At 39.2% G+C, this 20,947-nt stretch overlaps 1 protein-coding gene across 1 annotated transcript in view; it reads right to left on the bottom strand.

Moving 5' to 3' along the window:
* Positions 1–277: 277 nt before the first annotated feature.
* LOC117338031 (ataxin-1-like) overlaps positions 278–20,947 on the bottom strand; it is a 97,451-nt gene continuing 76,781 nt past the window's right edge. The window contains exons 3-4 of the mRNA XM_033899190.1: positions 8,384–10,053; positions 278–2,533 (exon numbers count right to left, since the gene is read on the bottom strand). Of these exons, the coding sequence (XP_033755081.1) occupies positions 2,063–2,533; positions 8,384–10,053 (2,141 nt within the window). The 3' untranslated portion in view covers positions 278–2,062. The remainder of the gene's footprint in view (positions 2,534–8,383; positions 10,054–20,947) is intronic.

The following is a 20,947-nucleotide window of genomic DNA, read 5'->3' on the forward strand; positions in this document are numbered from 1 at the left end:
TTTACACTCGTCATACTGGTACGACGGTAGAGTTTACACTCGTCATACTGGTACGACGGTAGAGTTTACACTCGTCATACTGGTACGACGGTAGAGTTTACACTCGTCATACTGGTACGACGGTAGAGTTTACACTCGTCATACTGGTACGACGGTAGAGTTTACACTCGTCATACTGGTACAACGGTAGAGTTTACACTCGTCATACTGGTACGACAGTAGTTTACACTCGTCATACTGGTACGACAGTAGAGTTTACACTCGTCATACTGGTACGACAGTAGAGTTTACACTCATCATACTGGTACGATGGTAGAGTTTACACTCGTCATAGCCTGTACCTGTTCTGCATACATAGAGTGTAAAACCGTACAGATTTACATCATACTGTCTGTTGTATATGCTAGACTTGGTTTTGATTATTGTGTTAGTTGTGGACCCAATATTACACGACTACACATTTGTTTGTATTATGTAACTTAAAGAACCGATTGGTTTACTGTACATCTAGTGAATAGCTCATACATCAGATTTTAACAAGTGAAAATAAATTTTTCATCATAAAAGAAGCCCTCACAATATAAACTGTGAAAAAAAAACCCCATCTCAAGCTGTAATTAATTGAAAATCGAAATCTATTAAAAATTGAATTTTGGCAAATATCTAATTGATTAACTTACAATATTGATTTCAATTTATTTTAGACTGATTTATCTGATTACAGCATGGTAAAACAGGCAGTGACTCCACTGTGTACCAGACAGGGCTCGAGATATTTGATATGTAATATATGTGTGTCAGATCTCTACTCCCATCTCTAGACATTACCATTCTCATCGGTAAATCTAAAACCCCATTACATTTATGACAACCAAATCACTTTAAAATTCCTCTCCGAATAACCTGACCAAACTATAGGATTAACAAGTCCCTCAACTTTCTACACACAAACAGTTTTACAAAATAGAAAAGCTCCATATATCTATAGTATAGGGTTTGTTGTATCAGATCTAGGGACACACCAGTACCAGTGTAAATAATATACCCATAAACTAGTCTGGTTACACCCTTGTTGTGGACTACTTGTGTAAGTAACTTGATTGATATAGTGAGCAGACGTCAGGTCACCGGGGTTACACTCTACACCATCGGGTTGTGTTGTTATTCTTTAGTAAAATAATCTGATCAATTGTTTTTCATTTGTTTGCGGTTGTTATTTTGAATTGAAGGAATTTTAAGTAAATTACTTGTCATGTTTTTCATTCTATGATTCATGGGCCATTTGTAAATGAACACACTAGTAGCATGTAGGAAAAACAGCAACTGAAAATGTGTAAACTAGAACAAAATTGCATTGAATAATGAAAAGAGGGTCAGTACAGTTGTAAAACGCAACATCATCATAAGCCAATTGAAGCTAGCTTACATTTTGCATCATCAATCATATGGAAAGAAATGACATATACATCAATGCAAGAAGCTGTCATAGAAAGTAACAAGTGTCACGCTGATCCCAATAATACAAGAGGCTACCAGAGCCGGATCAATATCTGGGTCACTATAACTCTTGTGCTGGGTAGGCTGACAGCATTCATCAGCTGGTTTATCTATCAACAGGCAGCCATATAGTCCCCTCACATCACAGATAATGCTTCAATCCTTATAATGCTTTTATCTATCAATCTTTTGGCAAAACAAAATATTTAATATGCAACAGAATGATATACCCACTGGCAGTCGTGTAGGAGTTCTAGGGTTTTATAATACATTTAGTTGGCTACGGATCTGAAACCTCTGTCGAGTCTGGTTGTATACAATAATCTAATTGTATCCATTCAAATGGCTACCATCTTTGGGTGTGGGAGACGGGAATGTTTAAACCGGTATACCACTAACCCAAGGCCAGGGTGACACTTCTTACATCTAAAGTATAACATAAGCAGATGAGCAGACAAAGATCTGTGGGCAACATGAATATGTTAAATAATAAAATCCATATGAAAAGAAATTGTGTCATAACAATAATAAAATTTGTTCCTGATCTTGATCTGGTACTTTAGGACTATTCTTGTTTCTTCTGGTCATTGTGAACACTGTCATTATTGTGGTCAGATGATGACCAGTGGCGTTTCCGTGGTGGCCTACTATCCACCAGATGCTGGTCCTGATTTATATCTGTGTCCATCGGAGAATTTTGTGGACTCTTTTCCACGCTGTCTGCTGTTGACACATTAAAATACATTTCACCTTGACTTTGTGAACACTTGTTTATTGACCTTGGGGTTTGGAAAGTCAATGTTGGGGATCTGCCTTGCTGTAGATGCTTGTTCTCCTCCTGATGGCGTAACTGCTGTTGTGATATCTCAGCGCCGCGTGCGGTGACCTCCTTGTGCGTGAGAGATATACAGATATCCCCCACTGACAGTCTATGACACTCTAAGCCGTACCGCTCCAGGGTCTTGTCGGGGTCGCAGGAGGACCAGCCTTGCCCAAACACAAAGAACGGGTGTTCCACTGTAGCTTCCACAGTTACCTAGAAACAGTCAAAATACACTTATTTCAGAAATTGTCTCTTATGCAAAACCAAAATTTCTATATTTTTACCAAGAGAACTCACTTGATAGTTAGAAAAGAGAGTTTTTGCTTTGATCTATTTGATCTATCTAGTCTAATACGTACCAAAATAATTTGGTAAGAAGTTTCAGAGAAAGTGATTTCAAACAACCTGAATTTCAAGGATTTAAAAAATCACAGAAACCATATGAGTATTTTTTGCAGGTTTGGATGAACTTTTTTTAGCTGAGGTGGTACTGGTATATGGTGTACATCAGTGAACGAGATGGTGACCTACTGATGAATACCGAGGTGGTACTGGTATATGGTGTATGGTACTGGTACTGTATATGGTGTACATCAGTGAACGAGATGGTGACCCAACTGATGAATACTGAGGTGGTACTGGTATATGGTGTATGGTACTGGTACTGTATATGGTGTACATCAGTGAACGAGATGGTGACCCAACTGATGAATACTGAGGTGGTACTGGTATATGGTGTATGGTACTGGTACTGTATATGGTGTACATCAGTGAACGAGATGGTGACCCTACTGATGAATACCGAGGTGGTACTGGTATATGGTGTACATCAGTGAACGAGATGGTGACCCTACTGATGAATGCTGACATCAATGGTGTCTCTACTATGGACTTTTTTCTTTTACTGAGGCCACCTGTTGTACTGACATAAGTCAAGCTTTACACAGTAACGCTATTGAATGCAGCATACCTGGATAAATTAAATTAGACCCAAATGATGAGAAACACATTAGGCACCTGTGGGTAGATTACAGTGATATCTGGCACTCCTTCACTCACAGACATCAAACCAAACCCAATCATTTAGTCAGGATTTGTAATTAATACAATTCAAAATTGAATACGATTAGTGACTTCAGAAATGAAATTGAGATTTTTCCAAGTTAGAAATTAGCATGTGTGATAAGGTTATATCAAAGTCTATGATGTGTGTGGAGAGACATTAGTACGGCTAACATCAGTCAGGAGTCAGTAGATATACAGTCAATTAACCGGTAAATGGTCCAAACCTTGATTACTTCCTATCCAGATACTAGACCCATGACCCAGTTTCTGACTAAATCTTTAAGCAAAAATGTTGTTCAATCAAATTATTGAAACTGTATCTATCTTTTTTTTTTTCAATTACAACGTTATGCGGAAGAACAAATTTCTGCCGAACACCCCAACAGGATTCAAACTTGGGTCTCTAGCGACACATTTTCAGGTTATACCAACTCTGGTTATAGCCAAAGCACCATCAGCTGAGTGACGTAGAATAAGTTTAACACTACGTACAAGCTATACTGACCCGCTACATCAACTGAGTGACGTAGAATAAGTTTAACACTAAGTACAAGCTATACTGACCCGCTACATCAACTGAGTGACGTAGAATAAGTTAACACTATGTACAAGCTATACTGACCCGCTACATCAGCTGAGTGACGTAGAATAAGTTTAACACTACGTACAAGCTATACTGACCCGCTACATCAACTGAGTGTAGAATAAGTTTAACACTACGTACAAGCTATACTGACCTGCTACATCAGCTTAGTGACGGAGACTGTATCTAACACTATGTACAAACTATACCTAACCCCTAGGTCAGCCGAGTGACGGAGACTGTATCTAACACTATGTACAAGCTATACCTAACCCCTAGGTCAGCCGAGTGACGGAGACTGTATCTAACACTATGTACAAGCTATACCTAACCCCTAGGTCAGCCGAGTGACGGAGACTGTATCTAACACTATGTACAAGCTATACCTAACCCCTAGGTCAGCCGAGTGACGGGGACTGTATCTAACACTATGTACAAGCTATACCTAACCCCTAGGTCAGCCGAGTGACGGAGACTGTATCTAACACTATGTACAAGCTATACCGACCCCCTCGGTCAGCTGAGTGACGGAGACTGCATCTAACACTATGTACAAGCTATACCCAACCCCTAGGTCAGCTGAGTGACGGAGACTGTATCTAACACTATGTACAAGCTATACCTAACCCCTAGGTCAGCTGAGTGACGGAGACTGTATCTAACACTATGTACAAGCTATACCTAAACCCTAGGTCAGCTGAGTGACGGAGACTGTATATCACACTATGTACAAGCTATACCGACCCCCTCGGTCAGCCGAGTGACGGAGACTGTATCTAACACTACGTACAAGCTATACCTAACCCCTAGGTCAGCTGAGTGACGGAGACTGCATCTAACACTATGTTCAAGCTATACACACCCCCTAGGTCAGCCGAGTGACGGAGACTGCATCTAACACTATGTACAAGCTATACCTAACCCCTAGGTCAGCCGAGTGACGGAGACTGTATCTAACATTATGTACAAGCTATACCCAACCCCTAGGTCAGCCGAGTGACGGAGACTGTATCTAACACTATGTACAAACTATACCTAACCCCTAGGTCAGCTGAGTGACGGAGACTGTATCTAACACTATGTACAAGCTATACCTAAACCCTAGGTCAGCTGAGTGACGGAGACTGTATATCACACTATGTTCAAGCTATACCGACCCCCTCGGTCAGCTGAGTGACGGAGACTGCATCTAACACTATGTTCAAGCTATACACACCCCCTAGGTCAGCCGAGTGACGGAGACTGCATCTAACACTATGTACAAGCTATACCTAACCCCTAGGTCAGCCGAGTGACGGAGACTGTATCTAACATTATGTACAAGCTATACCCAACCCCTAGGTCAGCCGAGTGACGGAGACTGTATCTAACACTATGTACAAACTATACCTAACCCCTAGGTCAGCCGAGTGACGGAGACTGTATATCACACTATGTACAAGCTATACCGACCCCCTCGGTCAGCTGAGTGACGGAGACTGTATCTAACACTATGTACAAGCTATACCGACCCCCTCGGTCAGCCGAGTGACGGAGACTGTATATCACACTATGTACAAGCTATACCGACCCCCTCGGTCAGCTGAGTGACGGAGACTGCATCTAACACTATGTACAAGCTATACCTAACCCCTAGGTCAGCTGAGTGACGGAGACTGTATCTAACACTATGTACAAGCTATACCGACCCCCTCGTCAGCTGAGTGACGGAGACTGTGTTAAACACTATGCACATGCCATACCAATATAGATATACAGTCTTCAGCAATTATTTCTATTCTCAACACTACAAATCATTATACAGCCCAGTCATATTGCCATGATTTTTTTTTATCAATTATTGATAATAATTTTCAAGTGCTGAAGTTTGTTATCAGTTTTCCAGGCAAATCATGTTCTTTTAATAAGGATAATTTGGATATGAATTTAACGGTGTGAATAATTGGACAGTAAAGATCGGAGAGAAAATTAGTACCATTTCTCCCTTAGTCAACAAACACAAGGATAACGTATCAAAACTAATGATGTCTTGGAGGCTAAAATTAAAAGCACATCAAAGCCAATTATATTTTTACCAGTTTTATCTGTATACAATAGCTGATCCTGTGTGTCACTCTGCTGTCGTCAATAGACTGAACACATGTCACTTGTTTACACGTTTTACATTACCTAAGGTTCATCACAAAGAGATTGTCAACAACCTTTTACACACCATCAATGTCAACTAATTTTAGTCTGGCTTAAAAGGCAATAAAATATTTATTATCTTTTTAATTTTTTGGCAGTTATATGCATCCTAATGAATAAACAAACTAACGATAACTCCATCCTGTACCAGGAAGGAGCAATGACGATAACTCCATCCTGTACCTGGAAGGAGCAATGACGATAACTCCATCCTGTACCTGGAAGGAGCAATGACGATAACTCCATCCTGTACCAGGAAGGAGCAATCAAGTTTATGTTGCCCGCGCTGGAGCTCGAACTAGCGACCTTCTGCTCTCCAAACGGACATCCTACCACTAGGCTAAAGGCGGACATCCTACCACTAGGCTAAAGGCGGACATCCTACCACTAGGCTAAAGGCGGACATCCTACCACTAGGCTAAAGGCGGACATCCTACCACTAGGCTAAAGGCGGACATCCTACCACTAGGCTAAAGGCGGACATCCTACCACTAGGCTAAAGGCGGACATCCTACCACTAGGCTAAAGGCGGACATCCTACCACTAGGCTAAAGGCGACCATCCTACCACTAGGCTAAAGGCGGACATCCTACCACTAGGCTAAAGGCGGACATCCTACCACTAGGCTAAAGGCGGACATCCTACCACTAGGCTAAAGGCGGACATCCTACCACTAGGCTAAAGGCGGACATCCTACCACTAGGCTAAAGGCGGACATCCTACCACTAGGCTAAAGGGAAGTTTTTGCTAGCCTGAGCCATTAAGGTGATCTTATACTCTCAACTTTTACAATAGTAGCATAGTTATCTTTAATTACAGAGTACACATGACCTTCCCACATTCAAGGTGACTATTTTCTTTATTAGTCAACTCTTAAAGTTCAGGAAACATTAAATCTAAATTTGATTGGGCAGTTTCCTTAATTAGCTTTGGTTTTTTTTTTTCATTTTCTTTCATAAGCAATATCTGATTCCACCCTGCCTTGTTTACACAAAACAATTGCACTCCTGTTTGAATACCTTTGCATCACCTATGAATTATCAATTCATAAGAAACAATAAATAATCCTACAAAAACAAGCATCAATAGTATTATCGGTAAGAGCACCTTTCTCTGACTCATAACTCGGTGATTCACGATTACATTATAAAGTGTATTTGAAAAACAACAACAGATGCACAAAAGTACATGAAAATTCTTTGCATTTGAGCTAGACATAACATGATTTAAAAAAAAAAAAGTATAATGAAACAAATTTATAAATCATACACACCAAACAATATAGAACTGCCAGGATGAATGTTTTAAAAACAGCATCAGAATAAGCATTATGACCTGGACTTTTTTTTTCAAATCTTGTTTCAAAGTAACATGGCTATTTCAAAATCAATCCTTACCTACAGCCAACAGAATTCCAAAACTGTAAGAGTTATGTCCCCTCTTTTCACATATCAAGTTTGTCACAGTTATCTAAGTAAGTTTATCATACCATTACTTAAATCATTTCATTAATGATACACAATAGTAAAATAAACTTCTTGAAACCCAAGGAGTTCTTTCCCTTGTCTTTGTTAATTTGTTTACACTTAAAGGGCTCTGTATGCTAACTATCCTCTGTAAAAGTAGAACTGTCATCCAAGGGCCAACTCATACCCAACCCCCGGCAGCCAGGTTATTTGTAGAATAATGAAATTAATTGTAGTTGAACTTGCAGTCCCTAAAACCCCTATAAACCAATTTTCATAGAAATCAAACAATATTTAAATTTTGGACCAATAAGATGCCTCTGTGTTGTTACTATAGAAACGAAACCCATTCAGTTGAATTTGCAGTTCTGTAATACCCCTATAAACCAATTCTCATACATTTTGAACAATATGGTAATTTGGACCAATCAGAAGTAAGAAATTGCAGCCATTTTCTTGAAATGTGAAACTGAGGATGCAAAAGCGAACAGTGTTCCATGGTAAACATATATACCATATTAAAATCGGACAATATTTAAATTTTGACCAATCAGAAGTCATCTATATTGCAGCCATTTTGTTCTTAATTTCAACTTGATTTCTTTGAATAGTAAAAGAGTTATATCAAATAAGTTTTTTAGCCAATTAGAGGCCGTGGCATCCATCTTGGCTGACTGATCGGAAACCCTATATAGATTACGCACGGGGGGGTGGGGTGGGGGTATAACTAGATGAAAACATTGATTGATGTGGAGCACTCACCTGTACTCGGTGTTCGCCCACCACAAAACCCAGGACGACCGTGCTACCATCACTCTTTTCTTCCATGCGCACCACCGTACTGGAATCTATTTTGAGATCACTACTGATATCAGCACTTTGTCCAAAGTCATCTGTTTGCAGATCTTCAACACGTTTCAGTTCTCCGTTAGCTAGCTGTATAATTGACCCCTTCATGAAGTGAGGGGGGTAGTGGAGATTTGAGGACTGGGGGGCGCCTGCGCCGACCTCAACCACACCCTGCTCCACACTTGCCCCGTGGGGGTTGGGCAATGAGGCTCCGTAGCCTGTCTTTGATCGTTTTGGGGACGGTTGATCTGATGATCTATTGCTGCTATATGAGCCACTTTGTACATCTATGGAGGAACTCTCTATGACGCTGTCCGAGGGTCGAGTCAATATTCGGTGTTTGCGACTGCCTTCCTTTCCACTAGGCACTTTATAGTCACTCTGATCCTTACTACACAGAGAGTCGTGACGGGGAGGCAAGTCTTTAAATGACACAGACTTGCCCCCGCTGCCGAGTTCGATGGATGAAAGACTGTGTGTTCGGTCCTCTTTGTAATGTGGTGAATATTCACGCCCCCCTGAGTGCCCCTCCATGTCCCGTTCGTACTTCAGGGGAGATTTTATATCTCTAGCTGCTGATTCCCCAGAGTGCTGCCCCGACGCGGGAGAGTGACGAGGGGCTACCTGGGGGCCTGGAGAGGTGGACACAGATAGGGATCTTTGATTGCCCCCAAGGATCGAGTACTGAGGTATCTGACCGGGAAGGTACGAGTTGCGAGGTAGCTGGGTTTGAGAGGCGTGTTGGACCTGGCTGCCCATACTCTGTAGGACAGCTGAGTAGGACTCTATGTGTGGGTAGTGGGCAGCCAACATTGACCGATGTGTATATCCGCTGTGAGATGGAAATTGGGGATAGAAAGCACTGTACGGAGCTTGCATGTGTGAGCCCTGCGCAGCCACCACAGCAGCTTGATGAGCCCCATGTAAGTTAGAGTAAGGAGATGACCCTCCCCCTCCTCCACCACCTCCACCTGTGGAAGAGTAAAGAGTTGAGAACTGACTTCCTGTTGACAAATGCCTCTGAGTGGAATCCACATGAGTTGCAGGTGTTCGGAAAATCCCGGACAAGTTGGCCGGGGAGCCTGCAGAAGCTAACATGGTTGATGTGTGAGTCGAGGATTCTTGGACCTGGCTAGATGGACGGCCACTCAGCATGCCTTGATGAGGCTGCCGAGTAGGACCTCCACTTTGGCCTGGACTAGCTGAAACATCTGATGTCCAACTGTCACCCGAAGTCACAACACTGCCGTTGGTAGATCTACTAGAATTCCGGTTATGTCCATGACTGTTTGCATTCATTCGTTTGTCCTCTGCAGTGTCATCTCCAGGGCATGATACCCCTTCAACGTCATATGTGATATTGTTGTTTTCCTCTAGGAAGAATTTGTCCGCCTTAGTTGGGGACTGAGGTGACTGTGTGGTAGCACCATTCACATCTGTTGGGTGCCGGGCTAGAAGCTGACACAGGGTCTTGTGAGACAGGCGGGTCTCTGGCCATCTATTGGGGCAGCCATGTTGTTTCAAGCATAGCTCCTCTGGAGAAGGTCTTGTTGTGGATGGTACCTCCTCACTTTGCTCTAGCTCTGTAAAAACAAAATTAAAGCTATTAATAATCAATACAGTAAAGGGTGTTATAACAGGCAATTCCACAGATCAGTTTTCAATCTAAGCAGTTATCATCAACAGATGACATTTACTTGCACTTTACATTTATTTCCACAGAAACTGTCATAGTGAACTACAGGGAATGCAGGTCAATAATCAGCTCCCCCAAATATCCTCTACAACACGTATCTGCCCTCATTTAATGTTTTGCTCTCATGTTATGTACATATTTATTAATCTACTCACAGGTGTCTGCATCTGGTAAATATTTGTTGAAAAAAAAATTAGCCCCTACTCCTACTATATCAATAAGGTGTAACACTTGAGATTGGAAGATGCATCGACTGTGGAGGAGCGGATGTAGGCTATCTATTTTAGAGCTGTTTTGAACTGAAATTCAAAGTAAATTGAAGCTCAACCCCCACCCCCCAAAAACTTTCCAACCATTAAACATTGTTGTATAAGTAGGAGAAGAGGCTTATATTTTTCTATAAATACTAACCAGACACCTGTGATCTACTGATTCAATTATAATCCTTCTAATGTACCCTTTGGGTTATTGTACCAATCCATTCCACACTTTCTTTAATTGTTATTTCCACTACCATATACTACATGAATTCTACAACAGATCTAAAAGCCATTCTATGCTTCATTCAATTTTATTTAAATCCTTTCTCATTATTTTAATAGCCAGTAGTCATGATATATGGTGGCACTGGAGTGTTAGCAATTTCTGATCTTTAACAATGTCTAAACTTGTGACCTTAAAGAAGAGAATACAATGAAATTTGATCAAGGTCTTAACACATAACTGATGACATGTGCAGAGTTGTGACTGAGTAACCATTGTACACACTTGCATTAAGGGCTGGAATCCCTGCCTTTTGACTCTATAAAGGGTGAATTCGACCATCAAACCAGTCCATGACCAATTTGTAACATAAAATGATATTTTAAATGATATTCAAGAACTGTTAAAGACAATATCACTTTGTCATAAAACTGTACATACTAATATTGATTGTTTAACACTTTGTATACAGCTAGCAGTTAAACGTGTCAATGGCTTCATGAGGAGGATGTACTTCAGCTAGGGTCAGGACAAGAAAAAGCAATTTGGAACTTCATAAAAAGGCAGTTCTATTACAAATATTGATTGTCGAGATCATTACTGCACAAGTGTGATGATATTAGTGTGATGATGATATCAGTGTGATGATGATATTAGTGTGATGATGATATTAGTGTGATGATGATATCAGTGTGGTGATATCAGTGTGGTGATATCAGTGTGATGATGATATCAGTGTGATGATGATATCAGTGTGGTGATATCAGTGTGATGATGATATCAGTGTGATGATGATATTAGTGTGATGATGATATCAGTGTGGTGGTGATATCAGTGTGATGATATCAGTGTGATGATGATATCAGTGTGATGATGATATTAGTGTGATGATGATATCAGTGTGATGATGATATCAGTGTGATGATGATATCAGTGTGATGATGATCGAGTGACAGTGATATCGGTGTGAGGATATCGGTGTGAGGATATTAGTGTGAGGATATCGGTGTGAGGATATTAGTGTGAGGATATCGGTTTGAGGATATTAATGTGATGACATTATTGTGACGATATTAGGCCTAGTATGACAATATAAGTATGACGATATTAGTGTTCTATTGTATTTGGAGATAAATTAACTTAGACTGACAAGTACCTGTGTCACACAGGATCAAACAGCGCGTTTCCACATGGGCTACAAAAACACACAATCCACACATGAATTACACATGGAATGCCAATTCTCTCCCTGCTAATAAGATTGATGACCACATTCCTGGATGGGTTACATACGACTGCCCATTACACACATAGTACAAACTCATGTGAGAATACAATTACCTTGACTGCCATATTCCACAGTACCGATTGTAACACTGACAATTCCTCACATGTAAACATTCAGTTTCACAGATCTGTGGTTAAAATGTTGATAATATTATCCCTCGTGCATGGATTGACACGAGAACACACTATCCCACAATAGCAGTGGTGAAGGTGTGTTATCTCGTTATCACTACACACAGGTAAGCTGGTTATATGGTACTACAGGCCTGTACCTTTATGATGACATAGCAAAAGCTGGTTGAATACTACTACAACACTACAACACTGGATGAGTAACATTGGAGGTCAACTCCACAAGTTCTTTGCCAGGTCTCCACCAATCACCAGAGCGCCTGACGTAGAATCCAGGTAATACCCGACACAGGTGGATCCTTTGTCATACAAACAAATGTCACAGTTTCACACCGGGACCGAAATCTCGCAGGTTTATACAGTGACACTGCCAAACTTTTTACTCCCCAGAGAAGTTATTCAAAATATTACTCCAGGGCTGAACCTTTGTTAACCTAGACCGGTTAGCTGTGATAGAGAATTTATGATTTGTGTTTGGGATAATCTTCCTTTCAAGTGCAACTCTGCAATTTGTAACAAACTGTCATGTTTGCTGATAAATGGACTGGAGAATATATAAAATAGTTTAAATAAATTCTGTTGAAGCTATTAATGGTACGAGCAATAGTCATTGTGGAGCTGGCAATAGGGGTTTTAAGTACACGCACACGCCCACACGATGAGTTGGTCAGGTGACAAGGCAGCCATCGCAGTCATGTCAACCCTCTGACATAGAAATCTATCACCAATTACCATTGTCTTTGTGAAGTAATTAATTTCATATATACAGTGTAATTAATATCATAGGCATGCATGTCACATATCGGGGGAACGATAAGCGTCAGGGTTGTCAACAACATGATCGACAGTACTGAGCCCAAGACTTGTGTATTGCCTGTAGTACAAACATTGTACCTGAGCACCATTATTATGCAAACTCTCGCCTACACCTTTATGTTTAGTTTACGATGGAGAGAAGAATAGCTATAGAACTGAGCTGGCTGACTTCAGTGCTATACATACAATCTTTTTATGTAATTGTAAATTACTATCAAACATATTTGTATAAATTTCCCATTTTCAAATTGTAAAAAGCAGACAGAGAAATCCTTATCAGCAAATCTGTGGCAATATAACATGAAATACCTCTGACTCAAATGTGATAACATTCTACAGTGAAATTCCATGCACAGATTCAACCAGATTATATAGAAGGTTTAGTCCCACTTTCTAACACCACTATACAGGTATGTGCAAAACACCCAAAATGTTGATAGAAATTTCAGCTGTGATAAGGATATCACCACTGTAGCCAAAACTGTTTTGCACTGTAAGGTCATCAACTGTTAATTATATCTGGGAGGTGATTATAAAGGATATCTGGAAGGTGGTTATAGAGGATATCTGGGAGGTGGTTATAGAGGATATATGGGAGGTGATTATAGAGGATATCTGGGTGGTGATAATGGAGGATGTCTGGGTGGTGATTACAGAGGATATCTGGGAGGTGGTTATAGAGGATATCTGGGTGGTGATTATAAAGGATATCTGGGTGGTGATTACAGAGGATATCTGGGAGGTGGTTATAGAGGATATCTGGGAGGTGGTTATAGAGGATATCTGGGAGGTGGTTATAGAGGATATCTGGATGATTATTATAGAGGATGTCTGGAAGGTGGTTATAGAGGATATCTGGGAGGTGATTATAGAGGATATCTGGGAGGTGGTTATAGAGGATATCTGGGAGGTGATTATAGAGGATATCTGGGAGGTGGTTATAGAGGATATCTGGGAGGTGATTATAGAGGATATCTGGATGGTGTTTATAGAGGATATCTGGGAGGTGATTATAGAGGATGTCTGGGTGGTGGTTATAGAGGATATCTGGGTGGTGATAATGGAGGATGTCTGGGTGGTGATTACAGAGGATATCTGGGAGGTGGTTATAGAGGATATCTGGGTGGTGATTATAAAGGATATCTGGGTGGTGATTACAAAGGATATCTGGGAGGTGGTTATAGAGGATATCTGGGAGGTGGTTATAGAGGATATCTGGGAGGTGGTTATAGAGGATATCTGGATGATTATTATAGAGGATGTCTGGAAGGTGGTTATAGAGGATATCTGGGAGGTGATTATAGAGGATATCTGGGAGGTGATTATAGAGGATATCTGGGAGGTGGTTATAGAGGATATCTGGGAGGTGATTATAGAGGATATCTGGGAGGTGATTATAGAGGATATCTGGATGGTGTTTATAGAGGATATCTGGGAGGTGATTATAGAGGATGTCTGGGTGGTGGTTATAGAGGATATCTGGGTGGTGGTTATAGAGGATATCTGGGAGGTGGTTATACAGGATATCTGGGAGGTGGTTATAGAGGATATCTGGGTGGTGATTATACAGGATATCTGGGTGGTGATTATGGAGGATGTCTGGGTGGTGGTTATAGAGGATATCTGGGAGTTGATTATAGAGGATATCTGGGTGGTGATTATGGAGGATGTCTGGGAGGTGATTATAGAGGATATCTGGGAGGTGGTTATAAAGGAACATTAATCTGGACCGTTAGAAACACTAACCTGGATTGCTAGAAATATCAATTATGTATTTACAGAATGAAAACAACCGAAAAAATCAAGTAACAATTTGTGAATGGAAAATGTGTGTGTGATGTTTGGCATTTATAACTCACAACAACAGAAATGAATGAACCGATGTAAGTACGGAACTTGCTGTCTGGGGCCGATTTAGCCGCACAACATTTTAACGTTATGTCACAAGCAAGTCGATATCTTACAAAAGATATATCAAACATATCCGACTGACACAAGCCACCGATCAATCCTCACATTCACCATTGACTACAAGCTGGATGAGTCATGCTGGAGCTTGTATAATTACATTAGCCCTACATATCTATAGGTGTTGCGTTGCCCAGCCGGGTCAAACTTAACATGCAAATACATCTAGGTACCTCAACACCATTCACACTTGGGTGTGGCAGCATGAAAACCCTTCAAATACCACTTATTTAATTCAGCTGTGAAAGGCTTTTTTTCATATGATACTCCAGATTTATTTAAACAGATTTATTATTAAATATCTTGAAGCAACGATTGACAACAGTTCGCCAGAACATAACAGTTAGGCTTTAATCCTGGTGAACTTTGTTGTAACATGGAGTTACCTCCCTTACTGTTCTAATTAATACTCCTCTCACATTTCCCTTACACATAATTAACTACTGCTCAAATGAAGTCAAATTAAGGTGTAGAATTATTCCCCAGCGTTACAGTGTTCCGGCTGCAGTACACAACAACACACACCAAAACCAATTACATTTCATTACTCTTCATCAGATTTTGAAATTTTTCCAAAATAAATGTTCTTTGATCATTTTTTTGGAGGAGGGTTACACATACAACACAGTAAGGCACATACAGCCTAGAGAATATAGTAACACAGTGTTCCACTCTACTGGCAGCATTTAATTTTCTCCTCCTACAAACCTTTCTTCTCTTCTTTATTATATTATAAAACATTATGACACTTACACTATATACAAAATTGCACTAATATTTCCTTGAAGTCTAACCACGAGAGGAAATGAAAAGACCAGACTGGGACTCGAACCCAGGACCTCCAAAGTCTAGACAGACACTTTAACCATTTGAGTTACCTGGCCACCAGCAAGTTCAGCTTAGTCAAGGTACAGTTACTATACAGGTTAAATTGAACATAAAATGTACATTGTATTTCATATTCTAACATGCAACAACTAAGATTCTGCTATGCTACAACTAAACACATAATATCTACTCTTATTATCACGTCTACCCTTATTATCACGTCTACTCTTATTATCATTCAGGTAACCATATCTGCTATATCTACATTACAATAAAGCATTCCCCAGTTTGTAATACAAGGGATGAAAACAAAACTTTGTAGTGATTTGATAAACAAAGTCTAGTCAGAAATCCCTAGCGGTGACTTGAAGGACTAACCTCTATTTCCCCTAATGGGACCCACCCTCCTGCCCAAGGGGGACCAGTCACTGTTGATACAAAATTTGTTCTACTTTCCCCAAGGATGCTTCTGACAAATTTCGTCAAAAACCGTTCCATTGTTCATGACAAGAAGCTTTTTTTTTTTAGAAAACGACGGATGATTAATGCCTGTTCGTGGACCAGGTGAGCTAATAACACCAGTTATATAAGAATTATATATAAATTAGTTATATAGAATTATATCTAAATTAGTTATATAGAATTATATATAAATTAGTTATATAGAATTATATCTAAATTAGTTACATAGAATTATATATAAATTAGTTATATAGAATTATATATAAATTAGCTATATAGAATTATATCTAAATTAGTTATATAGAATTATATATAAATTAGTTATATAGAATTATATCTAAATTAGTTATATAGAATTATATGTAAATTAGCACATTGTCTGATGATCAGCAAAAAGATGTAAAATCCTCGGTTCAACTTTTTTACAATTTTTACATGCTTAATATGGATGTAGATATTGGCTCGCCAGTGGGGAGAGAAGAGCAATAAGTAATTAATATATGTATTGTATTCTGATTTGTGTCGTTAGCCCTTCACCAGAATGTCTGCAGACATTAAGTCAGGGTCAGTGTGGGATGAAGTGTGGGATGTGTACAGCAGTTACTACAAGTCTAATTAGGTATTCTGGCTACAAACTGGCAAATTGATATATATTTACATACATGACGACAAATCAAACCGAAATAACCTCAACCGTACACGATTCATGTTCACTATGGTGACCAGCCGAGCCACGTCATTATTGTCACCGTAGTAACCCTCCCACGTACGGAGGGATATTTTCTGCCTATTTATGGTCACACAATTATTTGGTGTTACCTATTCAATACTGGCTAATGTAGGACAAATATAGCAGATAGAACATAAAATTTCACCATTACATCGAGTCTTTAGTGGTCATTAAATTCTAAAACGGACAGACTATTCTTGTATAAATGGACTGGGACAAAATTAGCCATCCTTTAGTACCGGTCTAGCTTGTCTGTACCTTTAGTTGGTCACCTTACATAATCTCTATCTTACTTGTTTAACTGGAATTTTTGTGGAGAAAATCGACCTTTCTTTAGACTGACACCAATATCACAAAACAATCACAAAGGAAGCCCTACTTATTCACAAAACAATCACATGGGAAGCCCTTGCTATTTTATTGGGTATGAGCACAAAATAAGATGAAGGTAGAAAATTGAAAATTTTCATCAAAACTAGAGAAAGTTGAGAGCAATTGATTGTGAAATCCAAGTGCATGAGAATCAGGGCAAAGTTTCATGTTGTGATTCCCCACCTTCCTGATGAAGATTACTTTCTTTCTAATGACCGAGCTGAAAGTTGTTACAAAATACTACAACATTATTAAATTACATGGGTTCAGGTCACACTGACCTACCTTTTTGTATGAATCATTCTAGCGGTATACCTGTACATATTTGGGAGGTAACCTTGTGAAATATGGCAGATGTTATGTCCTAGACAAACTATTTCAATGATTTGGGTCATAAGGAAAGACATAAGTCACAGTGACCTAATTTTGGTATTTGACATTTAGGAAGTATACCATTACAATTTTCTTTAAAGGATAAGAGAAAGATGACAGAATATAGATGGACAAAGTGCAAATTGTAGAGTTTATCAGTACCAGTGGAGGACTACTTTATTATCAATATAGACCTGACAGCTACACATCAAGTGCACATTGACTTTACAGAGCCATGTGTGCAGTATTCATCAGAAGCATAGTCAGCTTACAAAACCTATCTGGTCAAGGCCAGATTTAAGTTAAAACACTTCAAAGGTCAAGGCCAGATCTTAGATTAGTCCAAAGAACACTACAAAGGTCAAGGCCAGATCTTATTTCAGTCCAAAGAACACTACAAAGGTCAAGGCCATATCTTAGTTTAGTCCAAAGAACACTACAAAGGTAAAGGTCAGATCTTAGTTTAGTCTATTGAACACTACAAAGGTCAAGGTCAGATCTTACTTTAGCGTATTGAACACTACAAAGGTCAAGGTCAGATCTTAGTTTAGCCTATCGAATACTACAAAGGTCAAGACCAGACCTTAGTTTAGCCTATCAAATGCTATGAAGGTCACAGCCAAATTTGAGTACACTTTAGAAACCTGTAAAGGTCAAGGCCAGATTTAAGTTAAAACACTACAAAGGTAAAGGCCAGATCTAGGTTCAGTCCATAAAACACTACAAAGGTCAAGGCCAGATCTTAGTTAAGCCTATCAAACACTATAAAGGTCACAGTGAAATTTGAGTACAGTTTAGAAACCTGTAAAGGTCAAGGCCAGATATGAGTATACCCCTGTAGACAGAAATATTAAAAAGGAAATAGAGACTTCTCATAGGAAATTGTGATGAAATACAATTTAAGGAGACTATAGAATATGTCACTGACTATACAGGACACATGGCTCAGAAGCATGTCTCTTTACCACTAACACTCCATATTATACAGGACACATGGCTCAGAAGCATGTCTCTTTACCACTAACACTCCATATTATACCTTGTAATTCACAACTGAAGCATATTTACTACACAAACATTTCATCAAACCCTACCTGTGCTTGAGAGATATCTATCTATGAGCGACATAGTAACCATTGATTATCATGTAGTCAATGATACAATCACATTACAATAATAACCTCATCCAGCCGTGTCTTACACCATATATAACAGCTTTCATGATCATATGAAACTGTATCTACCTGCCTGCTGTGTATCAAATATTTTTAGAACAGTCAATATCAGATTGATATCTGACCATATTACATACAGATACACATCAGCTGTACAAAGGAGAGTTGGACCTGCCTGATGTACATTTACACATGCTCAAGTGTCATCTGTTGGACACTCTGGTTGGACACTGCCTGGACACCAGTTGTAACCATTGTATTAACCCCAGCATCAACACAGGATAGAAAGTTTTAATTTAACTCCAGATGTACACATGCTGGTGTCGGTGATTGTAACTCTGTGACAACAGCTATCTGTGCACACCTAATCACAGACCCATACTGGTCACACACTGCTCACTGAAATGTCAACGACTCATGTTCCACAAAGACAGGCATTGATCCAATCTCAGCCATTAAAAGAGACAAGGCATGGGCACATAAGGCTTGGTAGCCTGCTGGTTCAGATGCTGACAAGGATGAAGCCAGAAGAAGCACCAATAAGCCAACCATTAGGTGTCAATGATCTACACCTTACTTGACCTATTTTCTGTACCAAACCATTCGATTATGTATCTCCATCTTACACTATTTTGGTCATTCCAGATTTTTCAAGACACGCTAAAACTCATTTGAACTTTGATGGTTTTTACTTTTTATCTTCTGAACTCTTCTATAGGTACAGAAAGTCAAATGAATATGTGGATGTAATGAAAAATTAATACCTTGTACATTATACTAAGAACAGCTACAACATATTGGTTAATTTAGAGTATTGTTTGTCTTTTAAACAGAAAATAATTTGAAGAAACATCCATCTGTCACACCAAATCATTTACTGACAGTTAATGTTTGCTTATGCTAGGTATGTATGGCCAAATCCATATCAAACATCATTGATCTTACAGCTAGTCCAAAATGTCTGCATGTACACAGACCTAAATAGCCACCCTATATCTCTGATATACATGTCTGAAGTGTCTAGTAACCTACATCATCAGCTTTGGATCCTGAAATAAAAGTAAGTTATGGTTATATTTTAGTAAATGTATACAAGATGGTGAGTAGCCCCAATAATTTAAGGTTGTAATTCATGTTGCTGAGGTGTCTAAATTAATAAATCATATTTGAATTTTATTTATGACTTTTCTTGTATGTTGTGTATAAAAAAAAGTAGTTAAGACTATAAATAGACCAATGGATGTTGACCACTAACTGTGGACAGTCAGACCTGTGCAGTCTACGGAACCCATTCTGATAATTCTGGGAGATAAAGAGGAAGACAGGATTTCAGTTATCATCTCACCAAGCCTGATGTTACAGATATCAATAAGGTTCACCAGACAATATCTGATGGTTAACAATACCACAGCACTCCCTTTTATCTGTCTACAACACTACCCATCAATGGAAGTAAATGTCCCTCAAAGTTGCTTGTCAATGTGGAACTTTAACTCCATATTCTGTTGGTTTTTCTGTTGAATAACAAAAAAATCTGTCCAGATGGTCAGTATGGGACTGTTAGGTTATCTCCCCTTTTAGTATTCGGTTTTAATCAGAATAGTCAGTATGATAACATGATTTATCTCCCCTTGTTTCCTCTAGAATGCTGACTAACTGCACCTAGTATAAGTCATAAATATCATTTCATATTCCACAAAAATAATGGTCAATGTAATGGAGGTTGTAAGGTTGTCTCCCCTTGCTGACAAGAATAAAATCCGTCATTATATTGGAAATGACTTGTAATTCTGGGACAGGTGACAGAACAGAATACCTGCCCAGAAATGTTCCACTTTATATTTTTATTTACCATTCTTATACAACAAAATCATCTCAAATCTTCCCTATAATCCTGTTATTGAACAGCATCCCCATGACCAATTCTGTCAATATTCTTACAATTTTATCAAGGTTTTCCCTTTACTTCACAACATTAATTACTACCGTCCACCGCTATTCATCTTTTGATGACAATCTATTCTATACTTGTTATAAATACTACAGACACAAGATATCAAATTCTAGACAAAAATATGAAACCTCATTCAAAATATCCTTGAAAATTCCAAAAGTCTGCATCCACTAATTTTGTTATCCTTTATGGGAAGAAGCGA

The sequence above is a fragment of the Pecten maximus genome, chromosome 11, assembly GCF_902652985.1.
Source record: "Pecten maximus chromosome 11, xPecMax1.1, whole genome shotgun sequence".
Classification (NCBI taxonomy): Eukaryota; Metazoa; Mollusca; class Bivalvia; order Pectinida; family Pectinidae; genus Pecten; species Pecten maximus.